Below are 23297 nucleotides of genomic sequence, written 5' to 3'. Positions count from 1 at the left end.
TTAAATGTTTTCTGTGGGTTGTGAGCGTCTTTCGATGAGTAAAATCGTTTACAGGCATTGACAATGAGTTCCGCACACTTCACATACAATAGTAATGAGAACCCATAATGAATATCCGAGGCATTGATTCTAATTTATGGCCGGCGATTTGCAAAAGACCTTTGACGTCGGTGCTTGCTAGCAAGTGCATTGTTTCCTTTGAGCGGCGTACCGGAAACGAAACGCATTGGCTATTGTTGTTGGTAAGGATTTCGAAGCGATTAAAAACTCTAGTAGAACAGTTGCTGGCGGCACACGGTAACCAAGAATGAATCCATGTCTGTAAGCCCAAACTCACGGACAGTTTTGAAATGAACCTGCAACGATTGCAGTGGCTCTTAGCCATAACACAGGTGAGCATAAAATATATATTATTGCTTGTATTACTACGATGTGTTTGTCTTCCATTTGCCATTCCGGGCTGTCACCCAGCCTTAACCACACTCCCAAACGTGCCAACATGAAACAAGGAGTGTGCAATTAAATTTCCAAATTTGACGAGGGGGAAAAAAGTACGAATTTTAATATGTAAATGAAAGTGACTGTTACATTCTGAAAAAGGTACTAGTAATTATCCATTATGACAAATCATGTTTATATGATTGTCATCAGATAAAGATTAATTAATATTTTATTTCACAAAGAAGTTTCTAAATGCCAACATTCTGGCAACGAAATTTTGAGTTTGATCTAATATTCAAACAACATCCAACATTTTACCGACAATGCACTTTGAATTCGCACTGCAATGTTACTTGTATGGTACTTGGCCGAACTTTGAGTGCAACTTCTCTGTTGATCAAAAAAGCATCTACTATCAAACTGAAACGCAATTTGATTTGAGATCATGTTAAACTAATTGAGGTCCATCGTGGCTAAGCGGTTACGGTACTCGCCTTTTGCATCGGAGATCAGGGTTCGATTCCCGACGGAGCTCGTGTGGTTCGGATTCTACGTTACGCTGTAGGTCCACGTCTCGTATAGTCTCACTGCTGAACGGGACGCTAAACTCAAAACCAAATTAAATCAAAACAATGTTAAATTGATAAGCACGTAAAACCCACTTTGAGAATATTAAAGGTAGGTGAACGTTCATTGTGTGTGAACGTTTTGTTAATAACTACATGTGGTGGATGTAATAAAATTTGGACCCAGATTCTAGGTGTTGGCGAATAGTCTAAAGCATTAGGATAGCGATTGCAAGGTCGCGGGTTCGAAAACCGTCCAGGTGTGAATTGTCCATCACTATACACTATCCATTGAAGATCGAAACAGCGTGTATCACTAGTTGCCCCGGTGGCTCAGTGATAGAGTGTTCACCTCTGGTGCATGGAATCCTTGGGTCGATCCCAGCTCACGCCAAGTGAGTTTTATAGTGGACAAACATCGTGTTTGTGTAGGTTTTCCCGGGGTTCTCCAGTTTCCTTCCACTTTCTTCACTCCACCATTTAATTCATTTCTCATCGTCACCGTCTCCTTCAGTCTAGTCGGCATAACCATGGGACGTAAAACAAAGATTTCATTACACATTTTCGTACATCTCTCTATGTAAACTCAACAGTAGTTTATTGTTAGGTTTCTTACCGTCTCTAATTTTGAATTTTCCTTTAAAAGTAATTTCTCAGTTTTAAGTTTCGTTCTTTACCGATAGGAACTTAATTTTTTTGGAAGCCTTCCGAAGTGGTTTTTTAATTACTTTATTCCAAGTTTGCTGCCGTTTCTTGAGTTCAGAGACAGACGGACGACCAGTTTCTGTCCTCGGGCCTGACAGTTCTCGACCAAAAAGTTGAAAAGACTGTCTAAAAAATAGGCTGCCATTTGCTTTTGTGTGAGTTTAAAATAAATCGCTCACGGAGGAAGGGATGTCCAGTTTCGATTTTAGGCCTTGATAATTTTTAATCCAAGTAGGCAAGCTAAACAAATAAGCTATCAATGTCATTCGTGCCAAGTTTAAATTAAATCGCTCAATGTTTTCCTGATGAGACGGTTAGTTTTGATTTCTTAAATTAGGCAAGCTATCTAAAAAGAAAATACGTTATAAACAGAAGTCAATGGAAATCTTCCGTGAATGGAGCATTTGACCTTCGGTTTCCATAGTCCATTGAGTTACTTAATGTAAAATATAAGTTATCAATTGCTTTCGTGCCCAATTTAAAATAAATCGCTCAAACTGTTCCTGAGAAATCAAAAGTAAATGGAGGAACACCCAGTTTCAATTTTAGTATTTAATAGTTCTCAAAACATGGGACCGCGGTGGCTCAGTAGTAGAGCGTTCACCTCTGGTGCTTGGGGTCCCGGGTTCGATCCCAGCCCCCGCCAAGGGAACTTTGTGGTGGACAAACACCGTGTGCGTGGGTTTTCTCGGAGTTCTCCCGTTTCCTCCCACTTTCTTCATTCCACCATTTCATTTATTACTTAACATCACCGTCTCCTTTAGCCTAACCGGCATAATCGTGGGACGTAAAACTCAAAGATTTCATTTCATTTTTAGTTCTTAAAATATTTTTTTAAAAAAACGTTGAGTTTTATGTCTCACGATCATGCCGGCTAGTCTAAAGGAGACGACGATGATGATAAATGAATAAAATAGTGGAATGATAAAAGTGGGAAGAAACGGGACAAGCAGAGCCGTAGCTAGAGGAGGGCGAGTGGGGCGCTTGCCCCGGGCGCTGATAGCAAGAGGGCGCCGAACGAGCATGAAGAAAGGGAAAGTGTTGGAAATGAGTAGGCTAAACGTGGCCCCGAGTTTTAGTAAAAATTTTCTTGCTCGCTTCGCTCGCAATGCAACCATTTCAATAAAAATCACAAGTTTCACCTATTACTAAAAGAAAGTTACTATATATGAGTTCTTCATGACTTTGTGATATAATTAAAGGTTTTTAAAATTAAGGTAAACAAGGGGAATAATAATATTCGAACTTGAAGCAGTTGTAGAGTAGGGGCTTAAGGAGTCAGAACTTGACCCAAGGAATTTCGTCTTTTGTGCATACGTACCTTGTGTAAAATTTTTATCTATCTACATACATGCAAAACATATACACACATTATATATATACGTATTTAGAAATTCAAAATAAGGATTCTTCTGAATTTCCGTTGTATTTCATTTTTTTTTTTTTTTTTTTACAGTAAAAGAATCGAAATTAAATGCTATTTCTGTGGTCACATACAGAAAAAAGGTTTACAATAATTACTTCAAATTAATTCTGTCGTCCATTTCGAACATTTTAAAGCACATAGTTTCTAATGTACTGAAATTCCATTTCTTATCGATAGTGTGAAACGTTGTAAATAGTTGTAAATTTCCATAACTGTTCTCCAAGTGGATTTGTATACAATCAGAGGTGGTTTTCTCAAGTTTAACAAAATAAAAAAGTCCAAAATAAGCCTCTTGAAAACAGCTCTTCTTTGTAAAAGAAGAGGTAATAATCGCTTTTGGCTGTTGCAATGGTCTGTCCAAGCAGCTTAATAAAAATTCAGTGTAGCAACAACAAAAGCTGCTTGTCTTATATTTAAAAACAAAATTTTTAAAAAGTAACTTGGTAAGGTGAGCGTAGGGGGTGCCGAATTCTATTTCGCCCAGGGCGCCGAAATCTCTAGCTACGGCTCTGGGGACAATCCACGTACATGGTGTTTCTCCACCACAAAGCTCACGTGACGCGAGCTGGGATCAAACCAAGGACCCCTCATGCACCAGAGGTGAACGCTTTAGCACTGAGGTACTCCGGCCCCGGTTCTCAATCAAATTAGTCAGGCTATCTAAATAGGTAGTCAATAATTTGCATGCAAAAATGCATCTAATCGTCAAAGGTTTTCTAAGGAGTATAAAATCACAATAAAAAATTTACAGTCGGACGAATGCATAATGTCTATAGTGGCTGGGAGAGAAAGACAGGAATCAACATCTAATCAGATTTTCGTAACACGTAGTTCTTTGGCAAGAGATTGAAATAGGCGCGGTGGCTCAGTGGTAGAGCGTTCACCTCCAGTGCTTGGGGTCCCTGGTTCGATCCAAGCTCGTGCCGTGTGGAATTTGTGGTAGACAAACACCGTGCTCGTGGATTTTGTCGGAGTTCTCCCGTTTCCTCCCACTTTATTCATTCAACGATTTCATTCATTTCCCATAATCACAGTCTCCGTTAGCCTAACTGGCATAACCGTGGGACGTAAAACTGAAAAGATTGAAATACAAGGTACGGGCCATCACACTAAACTCTTTTAGTCTCACTTTTGAAATTAAATCATGCCATGCTGCACTTATTGCTGAGGCTCTTTATTCACAAAATAAGAAGAAAATCGTCTACCATTTTCGGGAAAATTATCTTAAGACAGAACTAACCCTCAGAACTTAATTGCCTTCTGAGTGTTTGTCACGAGAAACAGCTTGTGCCATATAGTAGGGTTGTTAGTGAAACAATTGTGTATGATAATGATGGCCAAACGGCGGCCCACGAGTATATTACATGATTTGTTCTTCTTTTTTTTTTCAATTCCATGCATAATGGAGAAAGCACAGGTTCCAATTATGGTACAGTAAACTCCCGGTTATCCGTGATCTTCCTTTGTTGTTCTTTAATTTTAAACACGTTGTATCACTTTGTGACCAAATGTTAAATAAAATTTGAATGCATAGTATAAGTACTTATATAAAAATGAAACTAACTAGGTTTGTGACTTAACCCTTGAACCACCCGACCGATCTAGATCAAATTTGCAACATATATAAGGTTCGGGGGGGGGGGTAGTTTTTATCATTTTACTTTGATGCTGCAACTTAGGGAAGGAAGATATACATATATGATCGAAAAATGACCGATTAGTGTCGAATCCAAAGTTTTCAGGGTTGCTGAGATGAACAGTGATATTTCCGATGCCATTTAAATCCAAATTCAGCCCTGCAACTTGGAGGGGAGGGAGAATATATAAAAAATGATCGAAAATGACCGATATTAATGTCGGATCCATAGTTTTCGGGGCTTCTGAGACGAACGATGACTCTTTCGATGCCACTTAAATTGAAATTTACCCCTTTATGTCGAAAACGTAACATGTCCTTCCCGCGCGAAAAACGGGTATTCTTCTAGTTACGAATATAGAAAAGGGGTTTATAATACACACACACAAAAACATAATAGAGTTTTTTTGTGGAAGAGTAAAGCAACATGTTTCTAAATACAGAAAATAACTGCCTAGTAACTACTGTACATGTGTAAGCTTGCAAATGAGAGCCGGATTTAGGGTTTTGTTTTCTCTAGCCTAGGGTTGACTTGCCGCCCATACACTGGGTTTGCCCCTCCTGGAAAATTTTGATAATATGGTACTTAGAAATGTGTTTTTACGCCATTATATCCTCAAATGTGTTTCGCAATATAATATTTTACGTTTTTTTAAAAATATTTTTTTTTAAAGATAAGCAGTTAAGTTTAATTATACTGTAGTAGAAAGATTTTCTTTATGGGGCTTAAGGTCCTCAAGCAGACTACAGACCACTCACCTGGTCTATTTTTCTCATTGAAACCAAATAGAGGTCGTAAATCAGCTAATCTATTTTGTTGTCTTTTCTGTCTTTGGTTACATTCTTCATGCAAAAGGCCTATTAGTTTCTTCTGCTCCATTTTGACCGAAATTTACCCGAGATCTATAGTAGTATAAGAAAAAGTAAATCAAGTGATTTACTGATCAACAAATCTCCGAAACTATTAAACGTAAAACCTTTTAACCCTGAATACTGGTAGATATACTCCTTACGCCCTCAGCTATAGATCAGACGGGATTTCGTGAAATAGAACACCCAAGGAAATATATATATATATATATATATATATATATATATATATATATATATATATATATATATAATAAGAAAGTTTCCTCTTCTGCGGGAGGGGGATGATCGCCCCCTGGATCCGCCTCTGATATAACCTTGAAATTTTGTACATATATTCTAGGGATGCGCACGAGACAAGATTTGAGGCTGTCTCGTCTCGAAAATGTGCTGTAAAAGTGATGTCTCGACTCGAAAAATGTATTCTTTTCTATTGGAAGAGTTGTGTCTCGACTCGAAATTTGTCAGGAAAATTCTGTCTCGACTCGTCTCGTGCGCATCCCTAATATATTCTTCTTGCACCCTATATTGTAGATAAAAAGAATTTTGCGAAATATGCCTCCTAAAGGGAATGGAGGGAAGATTAAATGATTTTTTTCTCCCATTTGTCAGATTTCTTAAACTAATACGGGTAGAAACTTGAAACTTTGTATAAATGTTCTCCTGCACCCTAAACTGTTGGTAAGACAAGGTTCTGCGAAATAGGTCATGGGCTTGAATTATTTCTTTCACATTTGCCAGACCTGTCAGACTATTAGAAGTCATCATCATGCCATAGATATTCTACCATTATTGGTAGGTCACTTGCCATAACTGAGAAGCTTCTTTGTTCCCTGGTATTCTACTAACCTCTTTGTCTTCACGTACGATTTTTCTGTTTTGATATCGTCCATTAATAGTAGTCTTCTTCGGCTCCTCTCTCTTTTTCCTGTCACAATACTCTCTAGCATGTCCCTCCTGATACAGTTCCTTGTTATCCCATGTCCCAACTAGTTTGTCCTGTTCTTAATAATATTTACAATTGCTCTCTCCCCCCAACATTTTTTAACACCCTCTCATTCGTTTTCCGCTCGATCCAATTAATTCTTTCCATTCTTATCCTCACTCACACTTCGAAAGCTTTCTGTTGCTTTTCAACATTTTTCCGTAATATCTATATTTCTACCTCATACAGAACACTACTCCACACGAAGCATTTTTATGAGTCTTTTTCTCAACTCTTTATTCAAGGTCCCACAAAACAGTCTTTTCTTCCTCCTAAAGGCTTCTTTCGCCATTTCTATTCTTGATTTTAATTCACGTTCTCAATTCATATCACCATTTGCAGCAATCATGTCAAAGGGAAAGACAAGTACACTGCATTTTCCGAGTGGTTACGGAAAGTAAGACTTGGTGAAAGGGTTATTAAACAGTTTTTAAATTAGAAGGAATCGTTTCAATTGAGACATAATTTATTATAACAAATAATTTAACGGAAAACATATAAATATAATAACAACTAACAAACCGATTCCTTGGTGAAATTGCCTCGCAATCACGGTTTAATGTCGGAAGGCGAAATTTAGCTATTCTTTCACAATTCATTCAATTTCCAATAATTTATAATAATTTGACTTAAATTTGAAGCTTTCATTTAGTCTCAAAATCTAACCTAGAATTCAATTACCAAAACAAATACTAATAAGTACATGCACAGATAATCTAATAGGAGTCGGGGCCATTCCTAAGTGGGTGACCAATACTCACCTTGTCGATTAACCGAAAATTCACAAATAAAAAAAAAAAGATTATAAATTTAGAAGTAGGGAATATTAATCACGCACTCACAATGCTCCCGTTTCCTTATACAAACCACAATACACTATTCTCTTTTAACTTCTCATCTTCCCGACACAATTTCGAAACAATTTCACTCTCAATATTATAACATGTTGACGGTACACATTACCTTGCAAAACTACATGGTTCGATAGGTCAATTTATCAATCGTAAGTTTATAGATGGCAGCACATTAACTATTCATAGCAATGTTCAATGTTTCCAACTCTGATAATCACAATCTCGTTTGACCCTTTTTTTTCATTATGCTTCATATTAAGTTCCTCCCCTCTGGGAAGTTTTGCTTCTTTACAATGGTTATCGAAATGAAAAAGAAAAAAAAATATAATTCACTGTTGAAGTCAAATCACTGCATGCAGAAATAAGGATAGTTCGACTCACCAAGAGTAGTCCAACAACTTCCAGATATTACACGATTACCAATGTCCGGACGTCCTATCTTAAGTCCCAGAAGTAGATGTTCACAACAAGATGAGATCTTCCTCCTTATCCACCACAGATTGACTGGAAGCACCAATGAGATGAAAAGAGTGGGAAACAAATCTAGCCTTCGGGTTGACAAAATCGCCTTTCCTCGACCAAGCAGTAGATTCAAGGTAATCAGTTGTCTCAGACGCAAACACAAACATAGTGGATCCACATAATTCTGAACCTGCAGAATTGTAAAAATACACAACAGTACATTTCTTACAGAAACATTGCATAAACTACACACAAATATATATATATATATATATATATATATATATATATATATATATATATATATATATATAATTTACATTATCTTGGAAATGAACAATTTCTTTTTTTTTCTTAGTTTAGTCATTATTATTATTAATATGTGCAACACTGTTTACATTTCTTGGTGGCAAGTACTTCTTTATAAATTGAACATGACGTTTTAACTTTACATCAGGATTACTAATTAACTCAACCCACACAGTATTGGGTGTTACATAATTCAAAAGTTTGAACGGACCGGAATATTTAGTATCAAACTTGGCATAATATTTCTTATCCAAGGATGATTTTAACATTTTCTTTACAAGTACTAATTCTCCCACAGGCAAATTACTAGGTACATGTTTTTTATTATAAGCTTGTTGTCTCCTTTTCCAAGCTTTCTCGATGTTATCAACTATAATATCATTAATCTCTTCTTTATTTTGTGATTTCTCTATTATACCCAAATCTAAAATCCAGTTAACATCTAATGGATTGAACATTTTACGCCCAAGATACAACTCACTTGGACTTTTCTGAGTTTCACAATTTTCAGTTATATTCAAAGTATATTGGATTTGATAAAGATAGTTAGCCCATTTGGTATGATTCTTATTAATATAAGATCTGAGTATCCCTTTAATCGTTTTATTCATACGCTCTGTTCTGTTCGAGGACATAGAATAAGGTGAAGTACAGATGTTTTTAATTCCTAGGCTAAACAAACACTGTTTGAAGTACTCACTACTGAGGTATGACGCATTATCATGCAAAATAGAAAATGGATACCCGTAAGTTAGAAAGATCTTAGTTAATTTAGAACAAATTAATTTAGAATTCAAAGATCTTAAAGGTTCTATTATAACAAATCGACTATAACTATCTGTCAAAACCATAATGTATTTAAATCCATTACTAGTAGGCAAAGCTCAAATACAATCTAAGTGTAGGACATTATTTGGGTATCGAGGCTCCTTAGAATAATAAGTACCATACGGTTTCCTATTAAGTTCTTGGCTCTCTTGACAAATTTTACATCGTCTCACGAAATCACTAATTTCAGCATACATTTTATCCCAAGTAAACCTAGAGGCAACCTTAGAGATAGTTTTCTGGATCCCACCATGACATCCCCCCACTAATTCTTCGTGCCAATACTTTATAACAGAATAGCGCAAAGAATGGGGAATTACTGCACGTAAACCACCATATTTTCTACCATTAGTTCTTTTTAATAGCACACCTTCTTTCAATATGTACGGATCCTTATTTTCCTTTCTCTCTAAAGCTAAAATTATCTCTTTCAACTGAGGATCTTCTCTTTGATGTTCAGCCAGTGGTTTATTAAAGATGGAATGACTCCAGAAATTTACAAAAGAAAGATGGACCTTCTGTTCATTAATAGTATTAATCTCTTCTATATCACTGTTGGGTGGAGTAAAATCTACATAATTATACATACGACTGATGTAATCTGCGAGATGGTTTTTGAAAGAGCGCAGGTGAATTATATCGAAAGAGTACTTACTTATTTTCTCTATTAAAGAACCATACTTTTTTTGCCTTTTATGATTTCTTAATATCCAAGATAAACTAGCATTGTCAGTATAAATAGTAAATTTCTTTTGCAAGTAAATATCGAACTTATCTAAAGCATAGACTAAACTTTTCATTTCAAGATCGAAAATACTTTTAGACCAATCACTAGATGGAATCATTTTCGAAAAGAAATATACAGGACGAAGACGTCCTTCATCATCATATTCACTTAAGATCGCGCTATAAGCCCTACTACTACTATCTATGTGGATTACAAAAGGACTAGAGAAGTCCGGGACTTTCAATACAATATGATTTATAATGGCCTCTTTTATTTGATCTAGTATCTCATCTTCTTCTTTTCCCCAACGAAATGGTATTTTATTTGATTTTAAGGCATGTAAAGGACCCATTAATTCACCATAATCTTTCACAAATTTTAAATAATATGACAAGAAACCAATCATCTTACTCAACGCCCTACGATTCTTAGGACGAGGTAGATTTTTAATTACCTGGACTCGGTCATCATCGATCATCATATATCCACCTGAAAATATATAACCTAAAAATTTTATTTTATTTTTACATAGTTTAGTTTTTCTTTTAGAAATAGTAATACCCCATTTTCGTAATCTCTGTAAAACTAGCTCTAATATTTCTTTATGCTTTTCAATAGTATCAGTATGAATAATAATATCGTCACAAAATATATCTAAATAATCTCCTAAGAGATCTCTAAAGATTTTATTCATGATACTAGAGAGAATAAATGGTGAGTTTATGAAACCCATCGGCATTTTCAAATATCTTAACAACCTAGTTGGAGTAGCAAAAGTAGTATATTGCCTAGAGTTTTCATCTAACAATAATTGGTGAAATGCCCCCTTGGCATCAAGGACGCTGTAAATCTTATGTTTACCTATATTGACAATAGTAGCTTCAGCATTAGGAGCTGGAAATCCAGTTACAAGCACTTTTGAATTAATATTAAAATAATTTACCACTAGCCGCTTGGTTCCATCGCGATTATTCACGAGAAAACACGGAGAAATATAGGCAGAACTGGAAACTTCCTCAATTACCTTTTTCTTAATTAATTCATCCAAATATTCATCTAATTCACGCAACTTATGACGTGGCATAGGATATGGTTGAGCTATACTCGGACTTAAATCATTCATTTTAGTTTCATAAACAAAATCTTTAACTGTTCCTAATTCTTCATTTATAACGTCCTTATATTTGTCTAAAACGTTCTCAACATATGGTATTAAATCGTCAGAAAAAATATTTTCATGAAGGTTTACTGTACCTGTATTTTCTTCCTCCGGATAAATATCATGGATGGTAGGATTGGAAATTGGTACTCCAGCTGGAATGTCTTGATATTGTTCACCTCCCCTAACATCATGATCCTGAAGTACTGTGGAAGATCGCTGGCTGGTCCCTGGTTTCGGTTGCCGAACTCTGGACTCCTCCCTACAAAAATTCCGCTTGGCTCTTTTGCGTTGTGTATGGAAACACTGCTGGGCTGTCTGGCCGCTGTTCCTGGAATCAGCTGATCGAGGTTGACAAGTGGTTGACGGCTGTATCGTTCGCTGACTAGGTCTGGGTTTCCCCGCTCCCCCTGCGTCAAGGTCGTGCGGCGACACAGAGTTCTCAGGACCAGACCTAAAACGAGAAATTTGTGGGCACAGATCACTGGATTCACAAAGAGTTTGATTCCATTCAGTTAATTTTACCGTTAAATTTAGTTCCGTAAAGTTCAACTCACGATTTCGAATGTTTATATTAACGTTATATTTTTGTAGGAAATCAAGTCCCACTAGCAGTTTTAAAGATGAATGTTGAACCACCGAAAACCAGTTTACAAACCTAACACCATTTATAAAATATATTAGTTCCACTTGTTTAGAGATTTTAATAGGTTCAGAATTCATGACTGAGAGGGTAAAGTTCACTACTCTAGTTTTTGGACGGCACCTACGTTCAATCCTGGCCAACACTCGTTCTTCAATTAAGGACAGGCTACTTCCAGAGTCAATGATACAGGGGTACAGATCTCGACAAATCGAAACAGTCATTTGTAATAAGGAGGGAGGTTGTTCCTCACTAACATAGTATGTTTTTTCTCCACGAATATTTCTTTTATTATAAGGACACATTTTCCAAAAATGATTATTAAGACCACATAAATTACATTTACTAAAATTATTCCTCTGCCTATTTTTCTCGTTAACATAACCAAGGGGCTTTACATTCTGATTTTGTTTTTGTGTAATAAATTTATAATCCAACCGGTAACGCCGATTCATTTCGTAACTTTCTGCAAATGCAACTAATTCCTTCTCAGTATGGGGAACTTGAGTAATTATCATTAAATCCCTTATTTCAGGTGGTACAAGGTTAGCAATAGTTTTAGTTAATTCATCCTCCGACATTTTCATATCAAAAATGAATAATACACTTAATTTTTCCTTAATAAAATCTACCAGAGATTCCTCTACTTGCATTATTCTATACAACGTTATTTTCAAGAATTCCATTTTTACTAGCGGAGTAACAAATCTTTCTAAAAATGCTGTTATAATTCTTTCCCAGTCAGTGGTGATATTTAATAACCTTTGCATTTCCTCGAATGCTGGGCCTGTACATTTACTCAGAGAAGCCACTAACAAAGCTTCTACACAATTTTCAAGTTGGGCTTGTAACAAGTCAAATTTTAATAGAAATTTACATACTTCAAAGCCATTACTTCCATCTATTTCAGGTAACTGACTAACCTGCTTTTCTATAGCTTTATACATATTATCACCCAAAAGCTTATTAAAATTACATCTTATAGCTGGTCTAACAGTTGGCTTTAACACGCGATGTGGAGGAAGAACCACACCTGCGAAATCAAGCGAGGAATCGTCATCGTTTACTCGCTCGTGTCCGCAGGCATTCGCTCTTTCCCCCTCGCCAAGGTCAACTAGGAGAGAATTCCCCTGGCCATTCTCACCCGTTGAAAAACACTCAAGAAGGTTCTGTGACATTTTTTTCCCCAGGTTTAAATCCTAAAACTATAATTTCTAATATTACGCCTAAATTCCTTCTCGCTATTTTCACTTATTATTACACTTTCAATTAATGTCTGGTCTTTCATTCGTAATTTTCGTACTCAAGTTCAATTCCAAAATAATATCCATCCCTTTCTTTCTAACCAAAGTCTTAATATTTCCGGTAGTTTTGCAAGGTAACTAAAATTACTATGCAGCAATCATGTCAAAGGGAAAGACAAGTACACTGCATTTTCCGAGTGGTTACGGAAAGTAAGACTTGGTGAAAGGGTTATTAAACAGTTTTTAAATTAGAAGGAATCGTTTCAATTGAGACATAATTTATTATAACAAATAATTTAACGGAAAACATATAAATATAATAACAACTAACAAACCGATTCCTTGGTGAAATTGCCTCGCAATCACGGTTTAATGTCGGAAGGCGAAATTTAGCTATTCTTTCACAATTCATTCAATTTCCAATAATTTATAATAATTTGACTTAAATTTGAAGCTTTCATTTAGTCTCAAAATCTAACCTAGAATTCAATTACCAAAACAAATACTAATAAGTACATGCACAGATAATCTAATAGGAGTCGGGGCCATTCCTAAGTGGGTGACCAATACTCACCTTGTCGATTAACCGAAAATTCACAAATAAAAAAAAAAGATTATAAATTTAGAAGTAGGGAATATTAATCACGCACTCACAATGCTCCCGTTTCCTTATACAAACCACAATACACTATTCTCTTTTAACTTCTCATCTTCCCGACACAATTTCGAAACAATTTCACTCTCAATATTATAACATGTTGACGGTACACATTACCTTGCAAAACTACAAGGTTCGATAGGTCAATTTATCAATCGTAAGTTTATAGATGGCAGCACATTAACTATTCATAGCAATGTTCAATGTTTCCAACTCTGATAATCACAATCTCGTTTGACCCTTTTTTTTCCATTATGCTTCACATTTATGATACTACCGCGGTATCGAAAAGTAATCACCTGTTCCATTTTCTCCTCTCTTACGTCTATTACTAGTATACATAGCCTTCGAAATAAGAGGAAATCTCACCACAGCGACAGGAAGGCAGGCAAGTTGCAATGTGCCCGGCAATAGAAAGACTGTGTTTCAATTGTCCATATATATATATATATATATATATATATATATAGTGGCGGATCCAGGATATGATCAAGGGAGGGGCTAAACCAAAGTTTGCCGCTTTATTCAGTGTAAAAGAGGATTGAAGTCCATTTTATCCAGTGCATACCTGAGAGTCAAGGGGGAGGCTATAGTCCCTATAGCCCCCTTGGATCCGCCCTTATGCGTATATATATATATATATATATATATATATATATATATATATTGTCACATACAGTGGAACCCAGGGTTACGAACTTAATCCATTCCGTAATGCTGTTCGTGTATCGAAACTATTTTTCGTATTGGAATTAATGTCAACAGAATGAATCCGTTCTAACCACAGAAACATGGTACTGTATGTTTTTTAAATTTTTATTCATTTATTTATTTATTTTATTTTTTGTGATGAACAACACAGATTGAAAATGACAAAATTCCTTTAAAAAGACAAATCAGTGACAATAAATTAAACAAAACGGTATGTGGTTTTAAAAACATAGGCACACAAAATGCTAATAGAACCAAAAAGGTAGTTTTGGAACTCAGAACTATGATAGCGTAAAATTTACGGGAAGCATGTAAAATCATTAGTACACGCATGGAATTAACTGTATGGTCTTAGGTGTGCGATCGTATTAGGGTTGCCAACTGTTGAAAATGGAAATACCGGACACCTTTCTGGAGTAGGTATACTCTTAAAATTGTGACATCAAAGCTCGTCAAGAATGTGAACAATCTGAAAGTTGTTACTTCACATAAACAATGGAGCGATTCAGAGTCCGAATTTAATAACTTTAATTACTTATGAAGTATTTATTAAACCTACTTATTCCAGTTTTGGTTCAGTGAGCACAGATAATTTTTGTAGTCTACAATCAATAATACATCGTATTTAACAGAAATAAAACATTGAACTACTGAACAAGACTGTACTATTCATAAAAATAAATACACACAGTCTGATGAGGATTTTGGTTAGAAGACCGAAACACAGCATGTAAAGTATTTATTTTTATGAATATACAGTCTTGTTCAGCAGTACAGTCAGTGGCGGATCGAGGGGGGGCGATCGGGACTATTGCCCAACCAGAAGAGGAAACTTTTTTTATATTTTATATATAAATAAAACCCATCCCAGAATTTGGAGCTCTTAAAAGTAGCTCTAAGTAGCAGTATTACAACCCACCGCCCCCCCAGAAGTCCGTCCTGGATCCGCCCCTGAGTACAGTGTTTTATTTCTGCTCTTATTTGCAAGTCGTGCAGCAGTGGTGTGTTGTCAGTTTCGTAATTAAAGAGGAAAGCAAATAAAATTGGCAATATAATTAGGCCGTGAACAACATATACTTAAAAAATAAGTGTTATCAACTTCACTAGGGCTGGTAATGTCTTATAATGCCTACATACTTTTACTGGATCTAAATGCATTATTTAATTGGAAGATGTATCTGAGGATGAAGCAGTGTTAGCTGCACTTTTGAAAATGTATTTTGTTGACCTTTAGCAGTTTTGATAAGTTCAGTAAATTTTCTTGTCTTCAACTCTTCAGCAAATTGTGCGCACAGGTCGATATCAAAGCGAATTATGAGCTCTGCTTTAACCATGTTCATCGACCAACGATTTCCTTTCGTCACTCCAAAATAATCTGAATAGAACAGAGAATAGGACTAGTAAGAGGGAAAATTAACATATATAAGATATATATATATATTCTCCCCAGGACTAATAGGTAGATATCAAAGCGAATTATGAGCTCTGCTTTACCCATGTTCATCGACCAACGATTTCCTTTCGTCACTCCAAAATAATCTGAATAGAACAGAGAATAGGACTAGTAAGAGGGAAAATTAACATATATAAGATATATATATATATATTCTCCCCAGGACTAATAGGTAGATATCAAAGCGAATTATGAGCTCTGCTTTAACCATGTTCATCGACCAACGATTTCCTTTCGTCACTCCAAAATAATCTGAATAGAACATGGAATAGGACTAGTAAGAGGGAAAATTAACATATATAAAATATATATATATATTCTCCCCAGGACAAATAGGTAGATATCAAAGCGAATTATGAGCTCTGCTTTAAGCATGTTCATCGACCAACGATTTCCTTTCGTCACTCCAAAATAATCTGAATAGAACAGAGAATAGGACTAGTAAGAGGGAAAATTAACATATATAAGATATATATATATTCTCCCCAGGACTAATAGGTAGATATCAAAGCGATTTATGAGCTCTGCCTTAACCATGTTCATCGACCAACGATTTCCTTTCGTCACTCCAAAATAATCTGAATAGAACAGAGAGTAGGAGTAGTAAGAGGGAAAATTAACATATATAAGATATATATATATTCTCCCCAGGACTAATAGGTAGATATGAAAGCGAATTATGAGCTCTGTTTTAACCATGTTCATCGACCAACGATTTCCTTTCGTCACTCCAAAATAATCTGAATAGAACAGAGAATAGGACTAGTAAGAGGGAAAAGTAACATATATAAGATATATATATATATATTCTCCCCAGGACTAATAGGTAGATAACAAAGCGAATTATGAGCTCTGCTTTAACCATGTTCATCGACCAACGATTTCCTTTCGTCACTCCAAAATAATCTGAATAGAACAGAGAATAGGACTAGTAAGGGGGAAAATTAACATATATAAGATATATATATATTCTCCCCAGGACTAATAGGTAGATATCAAAGCGAATTATGAGCTCTGCTTTAACCATGTTCATCGACCAACGATTTCCTTTCGTCACTCCAAAATAATCTGAATAGAACAGAGAATAGGACTAGTAAGAGGGAAAATTAACATATATAAGATATATATATATATTCTCCCCAGGACTAATAGGTAGATATCAAAGCGTATTATGATCTCTGCTTTAACCATGTTCATCGACCAACGATTTCCTTTCGTCACTCCAAAATAATCTGAATAGAACAGAGAATAGGACTAGTAAGAGGGAAAATTAACATATATAAGATATATATATATATATATATTCTCCCCAGGATTAATAGGTAGATATCAAAGCGAATTATGAGCTCTGCTTTAACCATGTTCATCGACCAACGATTTCCTTTCGTCACTCCAAAATAATCTGAATAGAACAGAGAATAGGACTAGTAAGAGGGAAAATTAACATATATAAGATATATATATATATTCTCCCCAGGACTAATAGGTAGATATCAAAGCGATTTATGAGCTCTGCCTTAACCATGTTCATCGACCAACGATTTCCTTTCGTCACTCCAAAATAATCTGAATAGAACAGAGAATAGGACTAGTAAGAGGGAAAATTAACATATATAAGATATATATATATTCTCCCCAGGACTAATAGGTAGATATCAAAGCGAATTATGAGCTCTGCTTTAAGCATGTTCATCGACCAACAATTTCCTTTCGTCACTCCAAAATAATCTGAATAGAACAGAGAATAGGACTAGTAAGAGGGAAAACATATATAAGATATATATATATTCTCCCCAGGACTAATAGGTAGATATGAAAGCGAATTATGAGCTCTGTTTTAACCATGTTCATCGACCAACGATTTCCTTTCGTCACTCCAAAATAATCTGAATAGAACAGAGAATAGGACTAGTAAGAGGGAAAAGTAACATATATAAGATATATATATATATATTCTCCCCAGGACTAATAGGTAGATAACAAAGCGAATTATGAGCTCTGCTTTAACCATGTTCATCGACCAACGATTTCCTTTCGTCACTCCAAAATAATCTGAATAGAACAGAGAATAGGACTAGTAAGGGGGAAAATTAACATATATAAGATATATATATATTCTCCCCAGGACTAATAGGTAGATATCAAAGCGAATTATGAGCTCTGCTTTAACCATGTTCATCGACCAACGATTTCCTTTCGTCACTCGAAAATAATCTGAATAGAACAGAGAATAGGACTAGTAAGAGGGAAAATTAACATATATAAGATATATATATATATTCTCCCCAGGACTAATAGGTAGATATCAAAGCGTATTATGATCTCTGCTTTAACCATGTTCATCGACCAACGATTTCCTTTCGTCACTCCAAAATAATCTGAATAGAACAGAGAATAGGACTAGTAAGAGGGAAAATTAACATATATAAGATATATATATATATATATATTCTCCCCAGGATTAATAGGTAGATATCAAAACGAATTATGAGCTCTGCTTTAACCATGTTCATCGACCAACGATTTCCTTTCGTCACTCCAAAATAATCTGAATAGAACAGAGAATAGGACTAGTAAGAGGGAAAATTAACATATATAAGATATATATACATATTCTCCCCAGGACTAATAGGTAGATATCAAAGCGAATTATGAGCTCTGCTTTAACCATGTTCATCGACCAACGATTTCCTTTCGTCACTGCAAAATAATCTGAATAGAACAGAGAATAGGAGTAGTAAGAGGGAAAATTAACATATATAAGATATATATATATTCTCCCCAGGACTAATAGGTAGATATCAAAGCGATTTATGAGCTCTGCCTTAACCATGTTCATCGACCAACGATTTCCTTTCGTCACTCCAAAATAATCTGAATAGAACAGAGAATAGGACTAGTAAGAGGGAAAATTAACATATATAAGATATATATATTCTCCCCAGGACTAATAGGTAGATATGAAAGCGAATTATGAGCTCTGTTTTAACCATGTTCATCGACCAACGATTTCCTTTCGTCACTCCAAAATAATCTGAATAGAACAGAGAATAGGACTAGTAAGAGGGAAAAGTAACATATATAAGATATATATATATATATATATTCTCCCCAGGACTAATAGGTAGATAACAAAGCGAATTATGAGCTCTGCTTTAACCATGTTCATCGACCAACGATTTCCTTTCGTCACTCCAAAATAATCTGAATAGAACAGAGAATAGGACTAGTAAGGGGGAAAATTAACATATATAAGATATATATATATTCTCCCCAGGACTAATAGGTAGATATCAAAGCGAATTATGAGCTCTGCTTTAACCATGTTCATCGACCAACGATTTCCTTTCGTCACTCCAAAATAATCTGAATAGAACAGAGAATAGGACTAGTAAGAGGGAAAATTAACATATATAAGATATATATATATATATTCTCCCCAGGACTAATAGGTAGATATCAAAGCGAATTATGAGCTCTGCTTTAACCATGTTCATCGACCAACGATTTCCTTTCGTCACTCCAAAATAATCTGAATAGAACAGAGAATAGGACTAGTAAGAGGGAAAATTAACATATATAAGATATATATATATATTCTCCCCAGGACTAATAGGTAGATATCAAAGCGAATTATGAGCTCTGCTTTAACCATGTTCATCGACCAACGATTTCCTTTCGTCACTCCAAAATAATCTGATTAGAACAGAGAATAGGACTAGTAAGAGGGAAAATTAACATATATAAGATATATATATATATATTCTCCCCAGGACTAATAGGTAGATATCAAAGCGAATCATGAGCTCTGCTTTAACCATGTTCATCGACCAACGATTTCTCTTCGTCACTCCAAAATAATCTGAATAGAACAGAGAGTAGGAGTAGTAAGAGGGAAAATTAACATATATAAGATATATATATATTCTCCCCAGGACTAATAGGTAGATATCAAAGCGAATTATGAGCTCTGCTTTAACCATGTTCATCGACCAACGATTTCCTTTCGTCACTCCAAAATAATCTGAATAGAACAGAGAATAGGAGTAGTAAGAGGGAAAATTAACATATATAAGATATATATATATATTCTCCCCAGGACTAATAGGTAGATATCAAAGCGAATTATGAGCTCTGCTTTAACCATGTTCATCGACCAACGATTTCCTTTCGTCACTCCAAAATAATCTGAATAGAACATGGAATAGGACTAGTAAGAGGGAAAATTACCGGACACTTAACATCCGGTTTTGAGGTCGTACCGCACACGGGATAAGATATCAAAAACCGAACAGTCGGGTGAAATACCGGAAGGTTGGTAACTCTAGTTCGTATTCCGAAATGTTTATCACAATCCGAGGGAAAAAATTATTCAGAAAGCTTCTTTGCAAATCGAATTGTTAGAACACCGAAAGGTTCGTAAACAGGTGTCTATTGGGTCTACCGTAGGCCGGTAGCCAGGCCAAAAATATATGGGGGGGGGTAGAGCTAGGGAGACCCGACCCAACCATATTATAGTTCATTTGCAAGCCTACCGTGAAACTTTTAGGAGGAGCCAGTGAAAAATTAGGGGGGCCGGCCCACCCTAGCCCCCCCGTGGATACAGGTCTGGTCTACCATACGTAATTTAAATAATCTCATTTTCTCTTTATCAATTATATAAATTTGATTCGCTTTTCACTAGAAAGACTCAGGGGCGTTATTTAGAGGGGCAGGAGGGGGCAATTGCCTCCCACCAAGAGTTTGAGGAATACATATACTTTAATAGATTGTTTACTAATACATTATTACAAAATGTGGAAGTCTTCAAGTCAGTCGTGCTCTTGCCCCCGTCAAGCGAAGTCTGAAATGACGCCCCTGGAAAGACTTCCCCCCTCCTCTCATTAACTGTATGATGAAGTGTCCTTACATTTTGCTTTGGAATGTGTCAACCCTACCTCTGACCCATTCAACTTGGAATTCCCAGCACTCTGCTTTGTATTGTTGATTAAAACGGAAGAATTGCTAAGTAAGCACCGGTGGAGAGTACCTGTATATCTACTCACCATTCGGAGGCTATAATTCACGTTTATAATTTCTGTTCTCATAAATCGGATGATAACGTCATACAAAGGAATGAATACAGCTATAAAAGGCACCCGAATGACCACGTTTGACACGGGATAGTTTTATGTGAAAGTATAATACAGCCTGCACGTGCGAACGAAAACTTAGCAAGACTTATGATCTCAAATCTCGAATAGCCTATATGTTTTTCTACATATTTGGATTTTATTCATCTTTCGTTCCTTGTTTTGAACCAAATTTTGCAATTATCCATCGACTTCTGCCAATGTAATTTCCGTAAAATTTTACTTTAAGCATAGCGTACTTGTCGTCCGTGACAAAACAGTTTTTCTTCAATTCTTGGTCTAGTTCCTAAACGGTAACAATTAAAGACGTATTCGACCTTAATGCTTTAGTTCACTAATTGTAGAGGAGAAACACGTCTATGCTTTATTTGAAATTAAATTGTATTTCACTCATTAGTTCTTCAAATCTATCTATAAATGCTTTGCTTTCTGAATATTGCATTCTGTTACGTGTAATAGTGATTTTTTTTAAATGATTTTGAGTTTAATATCCCTTTAAGCAGCGAGGCTATGTGAAAGGTGGACTTGCAGCTTAACGTGGATTCCGAACCATATGAGCTCCATCTGGGAGTCGAATCCGCGTTTGCGTACGCTAACCGTTTAGTGAAGAGGAAGCTCAACTTTAATAGTTAATTCAACAGTATTACTAATGTTTTACGAAAAAATACTCCCAAGTATGAGACATGCATAGGGTCTTAGGACGTCCCAATTTATCAGGGACCAGGCCAGTAGCCAGCCCAAAAATGTAGGGCGGCCTGGCTGAAGTTAGGGGGGTCCGATCCAACGTATTATAGTTTGTCGCCATATTATAGTTCATTTGCAAGTCTTCCGTGAAAATTTTAGGGGGGCCCGGCTCCCTAGACCCTCTCTGGATACGGGCCTGTCAGCGAGAGTCCCGGATTTACATTATCATCTATTACCCAATCAGAAATAGTGGGTCAGTGGGTCGCAGGTCAACAGTGCGTCACCTACTGAGACTCACCCCCCCACTGTGACCCACTCTGACTCAGCGACCCACATGACCCATCGATCCACTCTGTCTCACTTTGCTCAATGCATTGTAGACAGTGAATTGTCTACAATTTCCTTTCAATGCCATTATTTTTCTCCTTTTTAAATTTGTTTCTACTTACTTATCTGACATAAGTATATCCGAGTGAAAAAAGAACTTCAGATACTTTTGGATATTGATTTTTGTAATTGTAATAACAGGGATAGAACTTTCGTACTTGGCTTTCAAGAAGTCAAATTTTGCTCTCCCTCTCTCCCTTGAACTTGATTTGAGACTTTCAAATTTCATCCTATTTTCCACTGAAAAGTATTCGTAATTCAACAAGGAAATAGTTATATATGATAATCATGTTGTAATTCATCGTAATTTGGCTCCTTTTATATCTTAGCCAGATCCACCGGTATTGTAACAGAGCGGTGCTTGAGCGATTGACGGTAGAAATTCAAACTCCAATTACCGATAATTTCACAGCCTTGTTTTATTATATGTGTAAACTCTTTTAGTCAGTGAAGAGGAGGGCATGGTTCATGGGTCACAGTTAGTGACGATGGGTTTTGCTGGGTGGTTGGTCAGAGTGGGTCAGAGTTGGTGACGGTGGGTGGTGGTCAGTGGGCACGAAACAATTGTTCAAAATCGGAAGTTTGCGGTTCTTCTCCAAAACGTATGTAAATAGACAATATTCGTGCAATATTTTAAAAAATATTGGCTTATTAGTTATCAATAGTCAATTCTCAAGAGTAATCTAATCTGATTTTCACGAAGCTTTGCACCTCTTGTAAACAATGCAGACTGCAGTGCAGAAATGTTGCCAACTAATTAAACAAAAAACGTTATATGCAAATTTGTGCTAAGAAATTAATACACAAATTGAAGGGGGAAAACAATGAGATTAAAAATAAAATGGCATGAGCTTGTGATAAGAGAATCCGGAACCATTTTCTCTCGTTTGCAGTGGCGTACGCACTGCTCTCCTGAATCTTTGAACTACTATGTAAACGCAGACACGCATCAGGAGGAAGAAGAGCAGAAAGTTGAATTTCTTCTACCAGTGTAAACTACAACTAAAACTTACTATTCCCATTCCTATCGTTTCCTCTAGCTGAAAATCTACCTAAAATGTTAGGATTCAGAGTCACTATTACAAGATGACTTAGTGTTTCTAGTAGCAGATCTATGGTTGAATGGATGGATTAAAGTTTATCATCCCCTTCAACAACAAGGTTCTATAAGATTTGGACCTACAGCCGAACGACTGATCCGAACTACATGAATTTCCTCCGGAAATCGAACGCGGATCTCCCGCCCGACGACGAGTACGCAGATCATATAGCTACAAAGGAGTTAATTATCAGATCTAGAAACATGTGCAGTTGTACTCACGACTTCTATTCAAAATTGAGCTCTTGGGAGTCCGCGGTGGCTCAGTGGTAGAGCGTTCACCTCTGGCACATGGGGTTCCTGGTTCGATCCCAGTTC

The 23297-nt window shown here is 36.1% G+C and overlaps 1 protein-coding gene across 2 annotated transcripts in view; it reads left to right on the top strand.

Annotated features, from left to right (window-relative positions):
- The first annotated feature begins 221 nt into the window (after positions 1 to 221).
- The window catches only part of LOC145683741 (uncharacterized), a 179973-nt gene continuing 156897 nt past the window's right edge, over positions 222 to 23297 (top strand). The window contains exon 1 of one of the 2 annotated variants that reach the window (XM_081755272.1): positions 222 to 392. In XM_081755272.1, coding sequence (XP_081611398.1) covers positions 351 to 392 — 42 coding nt within the window. In that variant the 5' untranslated portion in view covers positions 222 to 350. The remainder of the gene's footprint in view (positions 393 to 23297) is intronic. The other variant, XM_081755271.1, reaches the window with a different exon arrangement.

This window comes from Thermobia domestica, chromosome 4 (assembly GCF_964235325.1).
Source record: "Thermobia domestica chromosome 4, izTheDome1.hap1.1, whole genome shotgun sequence".
In the NCBI taxonomy this organism is placed as follows: domain Eukaryota; kingdom Metazoa; phylum Arthropoda; class Insecta; order Zygentoma; family Lepismatidae; genus Thermobia; species Thermobia domestica.
The sequence above is the reverse complement of the archived record's forward strand: the minus strand, read 5'-3'. Positions and strand labels throughout refer to the sequence as shown.